General features: G+C 40.0%; 1 protein-coding gene across 3 annotated transcripts in view; it reads left to right on the forward strand.

The window, feature by feature from the left end:
- LOC139233188 (AP-3 complex subunit sigma-1) overlaps window positions 1–18022 on the forward strand; it is a 150625-nt gene extending 132603 nt beyond the window's left edge. For 2 of the 3 annotated variants that reach the window (XM_070863889.1, XM_070863866.1), the window contains one exon: window positions 16290–18022. In XM_070863889.1, the coding sequence (XP_070719990.1) occupies window positions 16290–16418 (129 nt within the window). In that variant the 3' untranslated portion in view covers window positions 16419–18022. Of the gene's footprint in view, window positions 1–12163; window positions 12223–16289 lie in introns of all 3 variants that reach the window. The other variant, XM_070863896.1, reaches the window with a different exon arrangement.
- Window positions 18023–18313: the final 291 nt, after the last annotated feature.

An 18313-nucleotide genomic window follows, 5' to 3' on the forward strand; every position in this document is an offset into this window, starting at 1 on the left:
TGGCTGATCTGATCTTGGGCTTAGCTCCACTTCCCGCTCCCCATAAACCTTCACTCCCTTATCGCTCAAAAATCTGTCTAACTCCACCTTAAATATATTCAATGGCCCAGCCTCCACAGCTTTCTGGGGCAGAGAATTCCACAGATTTACAACCCTCAGAGAAGAAATTTCTCCTCATCTCTGTTCTAAATGGCCTACCCTTTATTCTGAAACTATGCCCCCTTGTTCTAGATTCCCCCACGAGTGGAAACAGGACAGCTCGGTCATGTGATATGCTCCTCCTGTACCATGTGGGAACACTGGGACAACACCAGTGTCCCTGACGACTACATGTGCGGGAAGTGTGTCCACCTCCGGCTACTGACGGTCCGCGTTGCGGAGTTGGAGCTGAAGTTGGATTCACTCTGGAGCATCCACGATGCTGAGAATGACGTGAGTATCACGTGTAGCGAGTTGGTCTTACCGCAGGAGAAGGGTCCACAGCCAGCGAGGGAATGGAAGACCAGCAGGAAGAGTAGTGCAAGGAAGGTAGTGCAGGGGTCCCCTGTGGTCATCCCACTGCAAAACAGATACACTGCTTTGAGTGCTGTTGAGGAGGATGACTCATCAGGAGTGGGCAGCAGCAGCCAAGTTCATGGCACCGTGGCTGGCTCTGTTGCACAGGAGGGCAGGAAAAAGAGTGGGCGAGCGATAGTGATAGGGGATTCAATTGTAAGGGGAATAGATAGGCGTTTCTGCGGCCGCAACCGAGACTCCAGGATGGTATGTTGCCTCCCTGGTGCAAGGGTCAAGGATGTCTCGGAGCGGGTGCAGGACATTCTAAAAAGGGAGGGAGAACAGCCAGTTGTCGTGGTGCACGTTGGTACCAATGACATAGGTAAAAAAAGGGATGAGTTCCTACGAAATGAATTTAAGGAGCTAGGAGCTAAATTTAAAAAGTAGGACCTCAAAAGTAGTAATCTCGGGATTGCTACCAGTGCCACGTGCTAGTCAGAGTAGGAATCGCAGGATAGCTCAGATGAATACGTGGCTTGAGCAATGGTGCAGCAGGGAGGGATTCAAATTCCTGCGGCATTGGAACCGGTTCTGGGGGAGGTGGGACCAGTACAATCCGGACGGTCTGCACCTGGGCAGAATCGGAACCAATGTCCTCGGGGGAGTGTTTGCTAGTGCTGTTGGGGAGGAGTTAAACTAATATGGCAGGGGGATGGGAACCAAAGCAGGGAGATGGAGGGAAACAAAAAGGAGGCAAAAACAAAAGACAGAAAGGAGATGAGGAAAAGTGGAGGGCAGAGAAACCCAAGGCAAAGAACAAAAAGGGCCATTGTACAGCAAAATTCTAAAAGGACAGAGGGTGTTAAAAAAACAAGCCTAAAGGCTTTGTGTCTTAATGCAAGGAGTATCCGCAATAAGGTGGATGAATTAACTGTGCAAATAGATGTTAACAAATATGATGTGATTGGGATTACGGAGACGTGGCTCCAGGATGAGCAGGGCTGGGAACTCAACATCCAGGGGTATTCAACATTCAGGAAGGATAGAATAAAAGGAAAAGGAGGTGGGGTAGCATTGCTGGTTAAGGAGGAGATTAAGGCAATAGTTAGGAAGGACATTAGCTTGGATGATGTGGAATCTATATGGGTAGAGCTACAGAACACCAAAGGGCAAAAAACGTTAGTGGGAGTTGTGTACAGACCTCCAAACAGTAGTAGTGATGTTGGGGAGGGCATCAAACAGGAAATTAGGGGTGCGTGCAATAAAGGTGCAGCAGTTATAATGGGTGACTTTAATATGCACATAGATTGGGCTAACCAAACTGGAAGCAATACGGTGGAGGAGGATTTTCTGGAGTGCATAAGGGATGGTTTTTTAGACCAATATGTCGAGGAACCAACTAGGGGGGAGGCCATCTTAGACTGGGTGTTATGTAATGAGAGAGGATTAATTAGCAATCTCGTTGTGCGAGGCCCCTTGGGGAAGAGTGACCATAATATGGTGAAATTCTGCATTGGGATGGAGAATGAAACAGTTAATTCAGAGACCATGGTCCAGAACTTAAAGAAGGCTAACTTTGAAGGTATGAGGCGTGAATTGGCTGGGATGGATTGGCGAATGATACTTAAGGGGTTGACTGTGGATGGGCAATGGCAGACATTTAGAGACCGCATGGATGAACTACAACAATTGTACATTCCTGTCTGGCATAGAAATAAAAAAGGGAAGGTGGCTCAACCGTGGCTATCAAGGGAAATCAGGGATAGTATTAAAGCCAAGGAAGTGGCATACAAATTGGCCAGAAATAGCAGCGAACCTGGGGACTGGGAGAAATTTAGAACTCAGCAGAGGAGGACAAAGGGTTTGATTAGGGCAGGGAAAATGGAGTATGAGAAGAAGCTTGCAGGGAACATTAAGACGGATTGCAAAAGTTTCTATAGATATGTAAAGAGAAAAAGGTTAGTAAAGACAAACGTAGGTCCCCTGCAGTCAGAATCAGGGGAAGTCATAACGGGGAACAAAGAAATGGCGGACCAATTGAACAAGTACTTTGGTTCGGTATTCACGAAGGAGGACACGAACAATCTTCCGGTTATAAAAGGGATCGGGGGGTCTAGTAAGGAGGAGGAACTGAGGGAAATCCTTATTAGCTGGGAAATTGTGTTGGGGAAATTGATGGGATTGAAGGCCGATAAATCCCCAGAGCCTGATGGACTGCATCCCAGAGTACTTAAGGAGGTGGCCTTGGAAATAGTGGATGCGTTGACAGTCATTTTCCAACATTCCATTGACTCTGGATCAGTTCCTATGGAGTGGAGGGTAGCCAATGTAACCCCACTTTTTAAAAAAGGAGGGAGAGAGAAAACAGGGAATTATAGACCGGTCAGCCTGACATCGGTAGTGGGTAAAATGATGGAATCAATTATTAAGGATGTCATAGCTAGCAGTGCATTTGGAAAGAGGTGACATGATAGGTCCAAGTCAGCATGGATTTGTGAAAGGGAAATCATGCTTGACAAATCTTCTGGAATTTTTTGAGGATGTTTCCAGTAGAGTGGATAAGGGAGAACCAGTTGATGTGGTATATTTGGACTTTCAGAAGGCGTTCGACAAGGTCCCACACAAGAGATTGATGTGCAACGTTAGAGCACATGGGATTGGGGGTAGTGTACTGACATGGATTGAGAACTGGTTGTCAGACAGGAAGCAAAGAGTAGGAGTAAATGGGTACTTTTCAGAATGGCAGGCAGTGACTAGTGGGGTACCGCAAGGTTCTGTGCTGGGGCCCCAGCTGTTTACACTGTACATTAATGATTTAGATGAGGGGATTAAATGTAGTATCTCCAAATTTGCGGATGACATAAGTTGGGTGGCAGTGTGAGCTGCGAGGAGGATGCTGTGAGGCTGCAGAGCGACTTGGATAGGTTAGGTGAGTGGGCAAATGCATGGCAGATGAAGTATAATGTGGATAAATGTGAGGTTATCCACTTTGGTGGTAAAAACAGAGAGACAGACTATTATCTGAATGGTGACAGATTAGGAAAAGGGGAGGTGCAAAGAGACCTGGGTGTCATGGTACATCAGTCATTGAAGGTTGGCATGCAGGTGCAGCAGGCGGTTAAGAAAGCAAATGGCATGTTGGCCTTCATAGCAAGGGGATTTGAGTACAGGGGCAGGGAGGTGTTGCTACAGTTGTACAGGGCATTGGTGAGGCCACACCTGGAGTATTGTGTACAGTTTTGGTCTCCTAACCTGAGGAAGGACATTCTTGCTATTGAGGGAGTGCAGCGAAGGTTCACCAGACTGATTCCCGGGATGGCGGGACTGACCTATCAAGAAAGACTGGATCAACTGGGCTTGTATTCACTGGAGTTCAGAAGAATGAGAGGGGACCTCATAGAAACATTTAAAATTCTGACGGGGTTAGACAGGTTAGATGCAGGAAGAATGTTCCCAATGTTGGGGAAGTCCAGAACCAGAGGTCACAGTCTAAGGATAAGGGGTAAGCCATTTAGGACCGAGATGCGGAGGAACTTCTTCACCCAGAGAGTGGTGAACCTGTGGAATTCTCTACCACAGAAAGTTGTTGAGGCCAATTCACTAAATATATTCAAAAAGGAGTTAGATGAGGTCCTTACTGCTAGGGGGATCAAGGGGTATGGCGAGAAAGCAGGAATGGGGTACTGAAGTTGAATGTTCAGCCATGAACTCATTGAATGGCGGTGCAGGCTAGAAGGGCTGAATGGCCTACTCCTGCACCTATTTTCTATGTTTCTATGTTTCTATGTTTCTGCATCTACCTTGTTGAGCCCTCTCAGTATCTTATATGTTTCAATAAGTTCACCTCATTCTTCTAAACTCCAATGAGTATAGGCTCAACCTTTCTTCATAGGACAACCCCTTCATCTTAGGAATCAACCTAGTGAACCTTCTCTGAACTGCCTCCAATATAAGTATATCCCTCCTTAAATAAGGAGACCAAAACTGTATGCAGTACTCTAGGTGTGGCCTCACCAATACCCTGTACAGTTGTAGCAGGACTTCCCTGTTTTTATATTCATCACTTTTATAATAAAGGCCAACATTCCTGATTACTTGCTGTACCTGCATACTAACTTTTTGTGTTTCATGCACGAGTACCCCCAAGTCCCTCTGTACTGCAGCATTTTGTAATTTCTCCCCATTTAAATAATTTGCTTTTTTATTTTTCCTGCCATTGTGGATAACCTCACACTTTCCCACTTTATACTGCATCTGCCAAGTTTTTACCCACTCACTTAGCCTGTCTATATCCCTTTGCAGATTTTTTGTGTCCTCCTCACAACTTGCTTTCCCACCCATCTTTGTATCATCAACAAACTTGGCTACATTACACTCGGTCCCTTCACCCAAGTCATTAATATAGATTGTAAATAGTTGAGGCCCCAGCACCGCCCTTGGCACCCCACTAGCATTTTCCAACTGGAAAATTACCCATTTATCCCGACACTCTGTTTTCTGTTAGCATGGATAGAAGATTGGCTAACTAATATATTGCCCCCAACCCTGTGAGCTTTTATCTTGTGCAGTAAACTTTTATGTGGCACCTTATCGAATCCCTTCTGGAAACCCAAATACACCACATCCACTGGTTCCCCTTCTTCCACCCTGCTTGTTACATCCTCAAAGAACTCCAGCAAATTTGTCCAACGTGATTTCCCTTTCATAAAATTGTGCTGACTCTGCTTAACTGTATTCTGCTTTTCCAAATGTCCTGCTACTACTTCCTTAATAATAGACTCCAGCATTTTCCCAATGACAGATGTTAGACTAATTGGTCTGTAGTTTCATGTTTTCTGTCTGCTTCCTTTTTTAAATAGGGGCGTAACATTTGCAGTTTTCCAATCCGCTGGGACCTCTTCAGAATCCTGGGAATTTTGGTAGATTACAGCCAATGCATCCACTATCTCTGCTGCAACTTCATTTAAGACCCTAGGATGCAAGCCATCCGGTCCAGGGGACTTGTCCATCTTTAGTCCCATTATTTTACCGAGTACTTTTTCTTTAGTGATTGTTTTAAGTTCCTTCCTCCCTATAGCCACTTGATTATCCATTATTGGGATGTTTTGAGTCTCCTTTACCGTGAAGACCGATACAAAATATTTATTCAAAGTCTCTGCCATTTCCCTGTTCCCCATTATTAATTCCCCAGTCTCATCCTCCAAGGGACCAACGTTTACTTTAGCTACTCTCTTCCTCCCAGATATACTCTGTGAACTCTTCCTCAAGGCTACCTTGACCAATTTGATTTGTCCAATCAATATGAAGATTAAAATTGCCCATGATTATTGAAATACCTTTCTTACAAGCCTCCATTATTTCTTGATTTATACTCTGTCCAAAAGTGTAGCTACTGTAAGAGGTCCTATAGACTATGCCCACCAGTGACTTCTTCCCCTTATTATTTCTTATCTCCACCCAAACTGATTCTACATCTTGATCTTCTGAGCCAATATCATTGCTGCATTGATCTCATCCTTTATTAACACAGCTACCCCACCTCGTTTTCCTTTCTGTCTATCCTTCCGAATTGTCAAATACCCCCTGAATATTCAATTCCCAGCCTTGGTCACTTTGCAACCATGTCTCTCTAATGGCTATCAGTCATACCCATCTATATCTATTTGTGCCGTCAACTCATCTATCTTGTTACAAATGCTGGATGCATTCAGATAAAGAGCTTTTAGTTTTGTCTTTTTACCTTTTTATCCCTGCTTAGATGCCACTTTCTGATACATTCTGCCCCTTCCTGGCACACTCTGGTTATCATTTCCCTCACCGCTACCCTGTTCTAGTGCCTTCTCCTTGCTCTTTGACTTTTAAAAAATTTCTGCTCACCTGAACCCTCTTCTCCCGCCCCCCACTATTTAGTTCAAAGCCCTCTCTATAGCCCTAGTTATTTGATTCGCCAGGACACTGGTCCCAGCATGGTTCAAATGAAGCCTGTCCCAACGGAACAGCTCCCTCTTACCCCAGTACCAGTACCGGTGCCAGTGCCCCATGAATCAAAAGCATCCATGATTATAATCACTCAACCATTGGCGGTCGTGCCTTCTGTTGCCTAGGCCCCAAGCTCTGGAACTCTCTGCCTCTTGACTGCTCTTTCCTCCTTCAAGATGCTCCTTAAAACATACCCCTTTGACCAAGCATTTGGTCACCTGCCCTAATTTCTCCTTATGTGGCTCGGTGTCATATTTTACAGCATAATACTCCTGGGACATTTCACCATGGTAAAGGCATTATATAAATACAAGTTGTTGTCATAGAACCATGGAGGTTTATAGCACAGACGGTGGCCATTTGGCCCATCATATCTGGCAGCTCTTTCCTAGAGTAATTCAAAACTAATTTCATTGTCCTGCTCTCCCTAAGTTCCACTTGTAAAGCTTTCCATGCTCTTTACCAGAGGAAATAGTTTAACCTTATCCACCCTATTAAAACCATTCATAATTTTAGAAACTATTGGTAAATCAGTTAGCTTACTTTGCTCCAGTGGAAGTAGTCCTAGTGTCTGCAGTCTCTCCTTCAAAGTATTGTTTCCCATCCCTAACATCCTCCTCGTGAATATTCACTGGACACTGTCTATGGCTTTAATATATTTCTATAATGGGGCACTCAGTTCTGCGCACAGTCCTGTAACTGTCATCTATCCATTGCCTTGTATAAATTTAGTGTTAATGTCTTTGCTCTTGTATTCTTCTTTATAAAACCCAAATCTGTAAGAGACCTATTCGCTGAGTTTGACCAGTGTCTGGTAGATGTTAGTTCGTCAAGAATTTGTAATTAAAGATAACGTAATACAAAAATGACCAGCTCACTCAAGCTACAAAACTGGAAAAATTGACACTCGTCAAGTGTTTTTTTGAGGTTAGAATTAAGGCAGGTCATTGGGATAGAGTACAAGGCGTGCTTTTCCACAGATAACCTCATGATATAGTGAGCTGGAAGCACTTGATCCTGACACTGGGTGTTAAAAGTGGAAAAATATTCCATTCTCATTGAAATTATTCATCTCGACGAGGACCAAATTTATCTTTCAGAAAACTGAATTTTTCTGTTGAGCAACTGAGTATCAATTCCTTGGTGTATGGAGAATAATGTACATTCAAAAAAATGAGGAATATTATACCAAACGTTGGTAAACTGTTGACTACATATATGATAAAACAGGTAATTTTATGGATTAAAAGCTACTTTAAAAGCTTGACATTTTAACTGAGGCTTGATGAACTGCTTTCATGTCTCAAAATGTCTGCATTGGGCATAGATTCACAATAATAATTATTTCCTCCTTCACATCTAAAAGAATCATTTTTGTCAGCCTACCAAGATTTTACTAAACATCCCATACAAACATTTAATGTATTTTTAATTTTAACATTCCTTGTGTACTTGCACCTTTTTAAATACAATAATTTTTTTTCTAATGGTGTTTTCTCTGCTTCTTAAACATTTGATTAAAAGTGTTTTTTTTCTCTGGAGATTCGGGAAAATGGGATGAGTACTGGTTTAATACTGGGTTTCTAACTCCTGATAATGTTTCAGGTCAACAGGGGCTGAGCATGAAGGTAGAAGGCTGAGGATCTTCAGCAACTGAAAATTGCTAAAGCTTCATGGTTCAGTTGCTTAAAAATTACTTCACCTTTATCTTATCAATCTCATATTGATAATAAACAAGGGCTCCAAGAGAAATTGAAAATCAGGCGACCAGCCTGTAAATTCCAAAAACCCATGGTATATTTTTTTTAATGGGGAGCTAAAAGTGAGATGTCAGGATTTTTTTGTTTATACAATGTTAAGCAACAACACATTTTAAACCATACTTGTGCAACTAAGCAATGTAGCTGATCAGGATTTTAAATTGGAAAAAGAACAATTGCAGATGCTGGAAATCTAAAACAGAAAAAGCTAGAAACACCCGACAGGTCAGACAGCATCTGCGGAGAGAGCAGAGGAGTTAACATTTCAGGTAATTTTGTCTTTGTCAAAAATACTATACAGGAGGAGGTTCCTACAAAGAATGGACTACATACGAACTGAATGATTGGAAGAGCCGTAGAAATGAACAATACATAAATATATTAATTAACAGTATTTCTTGTCCTCAACATTTTCAGGTTGTGCTTGCCATAGAATCCCTGCTGCAATATGAATCATATACAGCAGTTTATTACAGGTGAAAGCCCTAGCCCCTGCCCTGTACAGCTCAGAAACACATATGGACTATTGTAATGGTGAACATCATCTGTTTATTGTTGTATGCTGGCTGCTGTTGTTCACATGGGAGTGAGCGGATGCCCTGGAGCATAGGGAATTAATTGAATTATTCAATCTGGTTCAGCATCCATTAAAATTGAGACCTAGACTGTTTTTAAAAGCAGCTTTCCCATGGCCATGCAGGAAGTGTTTTCTTACATTGGGGTAGAGAAAGATAAGTTACACATGGTAATTATACACTAATTATATTATGCTACCTCCCAAATAGCTCAAATAGCACACTGCTGGTTTCCTAGCCTAGGAAAAGGGCTTTACAGAATGATCTCAATTTATTTGAAATATGGAAACAACATTAAGTAGAAATGGAGAGGATAGTTCGATGGCTAGTCATTCTCTGTTATTTATGTGACCTTTGGGGAAACTATTACATGTCATATCTGCATTCTGCATCTTCTCTCTACACTAGGCTTCACAAAACCGATTTACATGGATGCTTTAAAAACTTTTTTTTTTTACAAATGTACATTACCTAAAGTCTGTAACATAATTTTTTAATTAAAAATGAGCTTTAAAGGAAGCAGGGTTAGTGCACCACAATGCTTTTTAAAGTTTATTCTATGTTACATTTGCATTCCAGCTCTTGGAGGGAAGCTCCAATTTTAATGGGATGCTTTGGAAAACCCAAAACTATTATTACAGCCATGAATCATTCTTGTATGATGTCATGCTTTTACTGGTCAAAAAGTATCAGATTTTTTTGTCATGCTAACAGATATTTAATGTGGCTGACATCCACTTGCACGGCATCTGATGCCAGATTCCAACTACATTTACACTGTAGCTTCAGGGTCCGCGCAAAATCAAATGCTTCACACCGATTCTAAAACTTGAGTGTGAATGCACCCTAAAAAATGACAACAAAACTTGTATTGCACCTTTCACATCCCCAGGGCATCCCAAATACGTCATAAGCAATGAACTACTTTTTGAATTGCTGTCACTATTGTTGTTTAGGTAATATGATAGTGAATTTGCACACAATCAAGTGCCATAAACAGCAGTGAGATGAATGACCACTTGATCTGTCCTTAGTGGTGTTGGTTGAGGAATGAATGTTGGCCAGACATCAGGAAAATACTCTTGTACTTTTTTGAAGAGCAGCATAGAAGCTTTGACATCCACCTAAACAGTATTACATAGAATGTACAACACTGTGTTTACTTGCGCACAAGCAGTAGTCCTAATTCCCTGTGCCTGCTTTGTTCCCTATCTAACCTATTCTTAAATGTTGACCTAATCGCTGCTTCAACCACTAAACTCTTCAGAGGATGTAAGCTGCTTTTGCTTCTGCTGTAAAGGTCAAGTTGTAGTCACATGGTGGATTGTTAAGGCTCGTGAAAATTGCTCTCCTTCAGGAAGCACTTAATGCTGCTGTGCATAGAAAAATTAATAATCTTGAATGGCCTGTTTCGACATTGTAACTTCTATGTATATGTCTCTTGAGAATGATTTAGTCTGTCTGGGAGTGAGGGCTGCTCCTGATGGGTGTTTCCATTGGTGAGAGGAGAGGGAGTGACAGCTGCTTGCAGATTTGCTTTTTGTCCACTTAACACCCCAAATTACCTGATCATTCCCTCACAGGTAGGCTTATAGACTTAGGAAAGATGCAGCGAAAGTAGAGGGGGGAGGGGGAGTGGTGATGAGGAAAATGGAAAAAGGAATAGCTTTGAATAGAAAAATGGCCATATGTACTTACCTAAAATGGCTGCAGACACCAGCTATTATTGGGGAACTTCACTGCCTCAAGTGCTCACACAGGCTCCAACACAGCCTAAGCTGCTCGGTGCCCATTGGCCTCTGCCCACCCATCAAAGCTCCGCCTCCTTTTATTGGTGTGTTGGTGCTGACCATCAATTCTACTTCGCTATTTTCTCCCAGGTTACTTACAGCAGTGGCCAGGACAGTCTGGGAGAAATGGCAAAGCTAAACAGTGATTCTTAGATGTAGCATCAATGTTACATTCCACTGACAACATGACTTCAGTAGTTCACAAATGCACACTGGCCAAGTTGCCATAGTCAGTTTTGAAACCTGAAACATCAGCATCCACGGGTGCAGCTAGATTACAAGAAGATCATCTGCCTTAACAACTAAATGCAGGTGAGTGCTACATTTATAGGCTGCTTTCCCAAGACTGGAGCTATAATATAAAAGCAGCTCGAGGGTGATCAAAAGTTCATTAGAATACAGTAAGAGATATTGATAGAAGTGTGCAATTTATATTTAAAACACCTTGGTAAAATTTTTATAATGCACTACTTGTTTTTGGGGAATTGCAGGGCAGGGACAGAAATTATTCCATTTGGTAATTAGGTCATTGTTGATATCTCCTTCTGATTCAAATCGACCAGAAGATGGTGATGAAATTTGTTCTGGCTGGGACTATCCTTGCTATGTGCCCATTGTAAAGTGCTTGCTGGTATGTGTGATGGGAACAAAAAAGATGGAGTGACTGAAGTGGTCAGCTTCTGGGTTGCCATGTAAAATATTGCTAATAAATATAACTAATTTATGGTAGAAAATAGATCACTTTAAATTCTCTTGAGGTTTAGCCATTGAAGAGGAGCAGCGATATTAAATGGTAATTTGAACTCTTCTTCCTTGCTAGTATCTTAACGCTTAGATGTACCTATCTCCCCTCACCCACCACTCATCCTGCATTCTATAAACATACCTGCATGTTCCCCAGTGACTTGCTCTACTACAGTATACTGTAGCTGGCGGGTATTCAATAGGTAAAATACCTTTCCATATATAGGCGTGAGAATTTGAAAACTGTTGTAATTTTTCTATCAGTAAAATACTGTGTGCAGGTGCTGAATGGTGTTAAAAGGTATGCTGAGCATTGCCTAATGATTGTTGGTAAATGTACCATACAGACCAAGAAGGCCCCGGGTTCAACTCCTAGTCTGTGCTGTTAGCTGACCTCAAAATGGACCCTACAATTGACTTTGGCATTTCTGGGCTGGGTGGGAGAAAAAATATTCCATTTCCCACTTCTGATTGCTATCCAGTGACCTCAATTGGAAAATGTTCACGTGAGTATCAGGGAGGACAAAGGTAAACTTATTCTCTCCATTGGTGAACAGTAAACTGCCACTTGCTGTTTCAGATTTTTAAAAATCTCTTCTTGGGTGAGGTACTGGGACAGCTGGCACCATAGAACTCTAGCTCAGCATGGAGTGAAATTAGAGGGGGATAAGTCTTGTTTGTGGTGGAGCAGTTCATTCTCCACTATTTGTGTATAACAATAAAAGGTACATTTTTTCCCCTCAAAGTGGTCTTGAAATCATTCTTCACTTTCCAAAACTTGTGACCTTTCTAGCTATATTTCCATTCTTCTCTCTTACAGACCTTTATCTTTCAGTCTCCCAGACAGGACAGATAAATACTGTTACTATAATCTCTCAGGTACTGCAGCCTTTAAATGGCCCGCCATAATTCCTTTTCTTGTTGTTCGCAACTAGAAAGCAAAATGATGTCATCAGAGTAATGGGCCACTTGTGGGGGAACCATGGGAAGATCACTCATTATCATACGCCTCTGGTAGGGACGTTATGAGGTTTAGATGCTAAATTCTTAAGATGATCTTAATTCTTCCTATAGGTTTCTCCTCATTTTGTTCTCCTACTTGCAGACTTCATTTTGTTTTCTCTTTCTAGTAATTGCATGCAGTATAACCTGTAGAGTGTGTCATCAGACATGAATCTTTCTCAGCCGTCGTGAGTTTCATCCATTCATTACCTAATAGTTCTCCTTTGAGAAAATAAAAAGTGGTTAGTTTAAATTGCAGTAGTCATTAACAATGCTTTTTCACCCATCTATAATTTTGACTAAAAGCAATTGAAGTGGCAAAATGCTGCATCATAAATTCCGACATAAGGCTGTTTGTCTAAAATCTGCTCATCATCTTGCCTGAATAATGAGGATTTCTTCCTCTAGATTTTTATTTTCTTTCAAGTTATGAAACTCCCTTAGAATCCATCTGATATTGTTTTACTTAATGTATAGTTTTTCTTCAGTCAGTTGTGTCATCTGACTTCTCACTGTAGAGTAATTTTATTCAATTTACTTAATTTATTATTTTTTATGTTTAATTTCCCTCCTACATTTCACTATCCATTTGTGCATGCTTTTTGTGCAATCATTTTAATGCAATAAACAAATGTTAATTTGTGATCTGTTTAATTTGTATAAAGATCATTTGATATTCATAGTAAAGTAATTCCATCAAACTCTACATATAGCTCACATACCTGGTATGTTCTCTAATTTAGAGCCTGACATTTTTGTAAATGATTTTTCCATATTTTTTCATTTGCTTTGAGCAAAGCATTAGTTCTGTGCATCGCTTGTTATGATGTTGGATGAACTCTTAGAGATGAATTTCCAGAATGTGTTAAAGCTGTTGGTGACTCCCTTGCTTGAACACTGCATGAGCTTGCCCAGTAATAATTCTTTGTCTTTTTAACTTTGTGCATGACTTTAAAAATATTGTTAGAACAAATGTAAATACATGAAGCAGGGTATTTTGTGCAAAACCTTTATGGTTCTCTTATGCATTGTGAGAAGTTGTTTAAATATGTATTTTTTAAATTGTCTTCAACTTGGATTGTCTACATTATTTTGTTTTGCTTTCTTCGATTTTTGTCGAGTGCTAGGACTTCTTCCAAGGTGGACTTGAACACTTTAACATAGAAGAGTGTTCTGAGGTAAAACCAGATAATGCTGGAAATATACAAAAATCCATCAGCATCTGGAAAGGGAAAAGATAGTTAATGTTCTGGGTAGTGTCCTTTGTCACAACAATTTTGGCCGATTAGTTAATGCTTTCCTAAAGAAAATGCTTTCCTAAAGAAGCCTGCTTAACCATATTTTTCCAAATGATTTCAGACAGATATGGATTGAGTCTAAGTATTTATTTTGTTACATCACTAAGAAATGACTGGCTTAAAGTCATTATTTGTCCTTCGTTTTCATCCCAATAACTATGTCCACTGCTGGAATCAACTAAATGTTGCAATTTGAAACTGCCCAGAAGATGGTTAGTATCTTTTAGAATGTAAAAGTAGGAGTGAAGTTGAAGTTTTATTTGAAGCTGTGATAAATCGAGGAAAGCACAACAAAAATGGTCTTCACGGGGTTGTGGTTGAAGACGGTATTGTGAAATCCTGCCTCCACTTGTGCAAAATAATGAACAGCCCAGGGATATTTTCTTTCTCATAATAATACCGATACCTGTTGGGTCTTCACTAGCTAAGTGAGTTCTGATCATCTCTAGTTGATGTTCCATAGACTTAAACTGGTACTTCAGATGTATCTGATTGTGTTAAATAAACCTGTCATTCTGCATTGTTATTGTTGGAGCAGTACAGATGGGTAGAATTTCCATGGGAGTTTCACGATAGCCCACTGTAAGATCAATGGAAATCCTGGAGAAACTTTTCTAAAGCTGTCCCAAAAAAAATACAAGAAACGTTTAATATCAGTGTCATTTTCCTAGTGGGGAGAAAAAGGATCAAGTAGAATCCAGAAGCACTATCTATATTTTGTTTGTAAAAGTGTCGGCCTTAGCTCAATATTCCTGAGTCAGAAGGTTCAAGCCCCAGGACCTGAGCACTTAGTCGGAGGTGCCGTCTTTCAGATGAGATATTAAACCGAGGCCCATCTGCTCTCTGGTGCATGTAAAAGATCCCACGGCACTATTTTGAAGACGAGCAGGAAGTTCTTCCCGGTGTCCTGGCCAATATTTATCCCTCAACCAAAATTGCTAAAACAGATTATGCGGTCATTTATCTCATTACTGTTTGAGAGACCTTGCCTTGTGCAAATTGACTGTTGTGTTTCCCTATATTTCACCAGTGACTATAATTTTTTTTTTTAAAAAGGCTGTAAAATGCATTGGGATGACCTGAGATCACAAAATGCACTATACAAATGCAAGGTTGTTCTTTACTTTTGTTTAAATACTGATTTTATTTTTCCATTTCCAGAATAATCATTTATGATGAATTAACTAAGAAATCATATAGCACAGAAGGATGCCCCTGCTGGCTCTCTAAAAGAGCTACCAATTAGTCCCACTCCCCTGCTCTTTCCCCATCGCCCTGCATTTTTTATTTAAGTAGAGTTCCAATTTGCTTTTGAAAGTTACTATTGAATTTGCTTCCATCACTCTTTCAGGCGGTTCATTCCACATCCTTTATTAGCCGAGGCATGGAATATAAGAGCAGGGAGGTTATGTTTGAACTGTATAAAACACTAGTTAGGCCACAGCTAGAGTACTGTGTGCAGTTCTGGTCACCACATTACAGGAAGGATGCGATTGCATTAGAGGTAGTACAGAGGGGATTTATGAGATGTTGCCTGGACTGGAGAATTTTAGCTATGAGGAAAAATTGGATAGGCTGGGGTTGTTTTCTTTGGAACAGAGGAGGCTGAGGGGAGATGTAATTGAGGTGTATAAAATTATGAGGGGCCTAGATAGAGTGGATAGGAAGGACCTATTCTCCTTAGCTGAGGGATCAATAATCAGGGGGCATAGATTTAAAGTAAGTAGTAGGAGGTTTAGAGGGGATTTGAGGAGAAATGTTTTCACCCAGAGGGTGGTAGGGGTCTGAAACTCTCTGCCTGAAAAGGTGGTAGAGGCAGAAACCCTCACCACATTTAAAAAGTACTTGGATAGGCACTTGAAGTGCCGTAACCTACAAGGCTACTGAACAAGAACTGGAAAGTGGGATTAGGCTGGATAGCTCTTTGTCGGCCAGCACGGACACAATGGGCCGAATGGCCGCCTTCTGTGCTGTAAATTTCTATGATTCTATAATCTTATCATAATAGAAATATAAAGGAATATCCCAATATTTGCAGATGGATATGATCATACTTATTTCATTATACAGATCGCAGAAAGTTTTTAATAAAATTTTGTAGCTCTTTTAAGTCAGTAATGTGGATATCATCTTCGTAGATATTGAAACTGCGACAAATAAAGTAACAGTTCCTGTTTTATAGAAATGACTCAAAATATTAAAAGAAAATATCTTATGGTTCCACTTAAAATAATGCAAAATCCAAACCTTTCCAATTCTTCGTCATAGAAATATTCTTGGGCTATTGAGTGAATTACATGTTCAAACCTTGTGTTCGCTACAGTAACTGCATTGGTTTATTACTCTTTGGATATTTCATGTGCCTGAGGCATGGTTTCCTGTCTGTCTAAAGAGAAATTAAGAATTTAATGCACAAAATATGTTCCATATCATTTCAGAAGCTTGGGGAGGTAACATTTCCACTGTTTGCTACTGACACCAAAAATCCTGAGCGTGTGTATAAAGAACACATCCAACAATTTTGTTGCAATTCGTGAACAATGGAAACCGTCTTGAGTTTTAGCACCCAATGAATCAATTTCTGAATTAAAATTTTGTGTTCTTGAGTACTCTTCTAATTATTTTTTAATTTACACCCTTATATAGGCTGGTCTAGCAGGAGCTCCAGCCAGGGCTGTATCAGCAGTAAAGAATATGAACCTGCCTGAAATTCCTCGAAATATTAACATCGGAGACATCAGCATAAAAGTGCCAAACCTGCCCTCGTTTAAATAAAAAACCATGCTCCACTTCGAGTTTGGAACAGTTTCATAAAAGGTTTACCATGCAATTGTCTACCAAATAAAAAATATCTAATTCGTTTTGAAAGGTATGTTGGGAAATGTCATTATAAATTGCACCAGTAAAACAAAAAATGCATATGTTGTGCTTGATTTATTTTAAATCTGATCAGTTTTCTGTGTAATGTCACATTTCCATCTACATTCCGGTGCTCTATAAAGTGACTTTTATTGTGTGCTGACTGCTATTTAAGAAAATTATTTAAGATGATAGTGACTTTGTACAATCTATGCTATTAAACTATTCTTTGTATATCTGATGGATTCCATATAAGCAGTAAAGCAAACACTCTGACTATATTTGGGATATTTGTATTTATTTAGAAGTCTGTTGAATAGTGGAGCCAATGGAAGCTTGTATGATGACGAGTTTTCCTGTTGCAGTGTTATGACTGCTAAAAAAATGAAATAAGTTTTATCGGAACTTCAAATGTGGAGGATATGTCATCCTTTCCAGTCCAGGACTTGCTGTACAATCCAGCTTCAGCAGAACAGTCATTTGCAATATTTTGTTGTCTGTGTATTCCTAATAACATTTATATGTTTTTATAGTTAATGTAAACAACTTTAGACAAGATTAAGGGCAGAAATCATTGTAGAGTTTGGCATAAAATTTTAAAACACAAGTAGAACATGTGATTTTTTTAAAGTAGCATTTTGGCTTGCCTGGGATGGAAAGGTTACATTCTAAATGTTGCAGGTTTGATCTGTAGCTTGAGTTTAATTTTTATAATGGAAATGCTAGTCCATTAAGCACAATGTTAACCCTATGCATTATTTGTACAAACACTTACAGAACAATTGTGAAATATTCATTGTTTAGAAATATAACATGTATTTATGACTGGAAGATTACTTGAAGTTAATGGCAAAACATTCACAAATGACTTGTAATGAGGTGGGAAAGAAAGAAACAATCCTTATTGAGCTGAAATTGAATAATTTAAGGGACATTTGCATAGGTGGAATTTGCAGATTGTGGCTGTGGTGGCTAAATCCCACAATTTGAAATGGTTTGCAAATTTGCATAATTTACAACCTGGAAAGAATATTTCATTTAGTTTTAAATTTGATTGCAGAAGGATATGTACAAAGTAGTGAAGACATTGATATTGTGCAGCAAAACAAACAGCTTGTACCTGTATCACCCTTTTTGTTACATGATTAATAAAGTTGTAGTTACTTTTGCCTTGATGGTTTGTAGTCTGAAGTCACTGACATCCATCTTTGCACATTGGGGGAATTTCCACACCAGTAAAATGTCTGTAATTTACAAACCAAGTATAAACACAGCTACAAGCTTGCAACATAGATTATGAATTAGAAACCAGCAACTAGCTAAATAATGCAAAGTAGGAGAGACTCGATTTGTTACCTCAATTTGAAATGTAATAGAAAGCTCAAGACAGTGAGTTAATATCCTGAAAGTTTTCCTAAGATGGATGAATAAAGGCAAAAGTATTCATTCAAAATGTAAGTCCTAGTTTGTGTACGTATGTCATATGAAATGAACTCTTAATAAACACAAAATTAATTAAATACATTATCATATTATGACATCCTATGAAATGGCTCTGTTTTCAGTTCTATGTACATCATTAGACTCCAAATTGCATTACAAGTGCAACGTCCCGAATCCAGAACTCTGAAAACCAGACATTTCGCGCATAGCCGATGGAGTCGTTCGGAATTATTGTTAGAAATCGGACATTTGAGGGAAAACCCAAAATCCGGCACGGATTTGGTCGAGGATTCTGGATTTCAAACAAGAAAATCAAATCTGAAATCCGGAATCCTCGACCGAATCCATGTTGGATTTCAGGTTTTGAC

Source organism: Pristiophorus japonicus, chromosome 1 (genome assembly GCF_044704955.1).
Source record: "Pristiophorus japonicus isolate sPriJap1 chromosome 1, sPriJap1.hap1, whole genome shotgun sequence".
In the NCBI taxonomy this organism is placed as follows: domain Eukaryota; kingdom Metazoa; phylum Chordata; class Chondrichthyes; family Pristiophoridae; genus Pristiophorus; species Pristiophorus japonicus.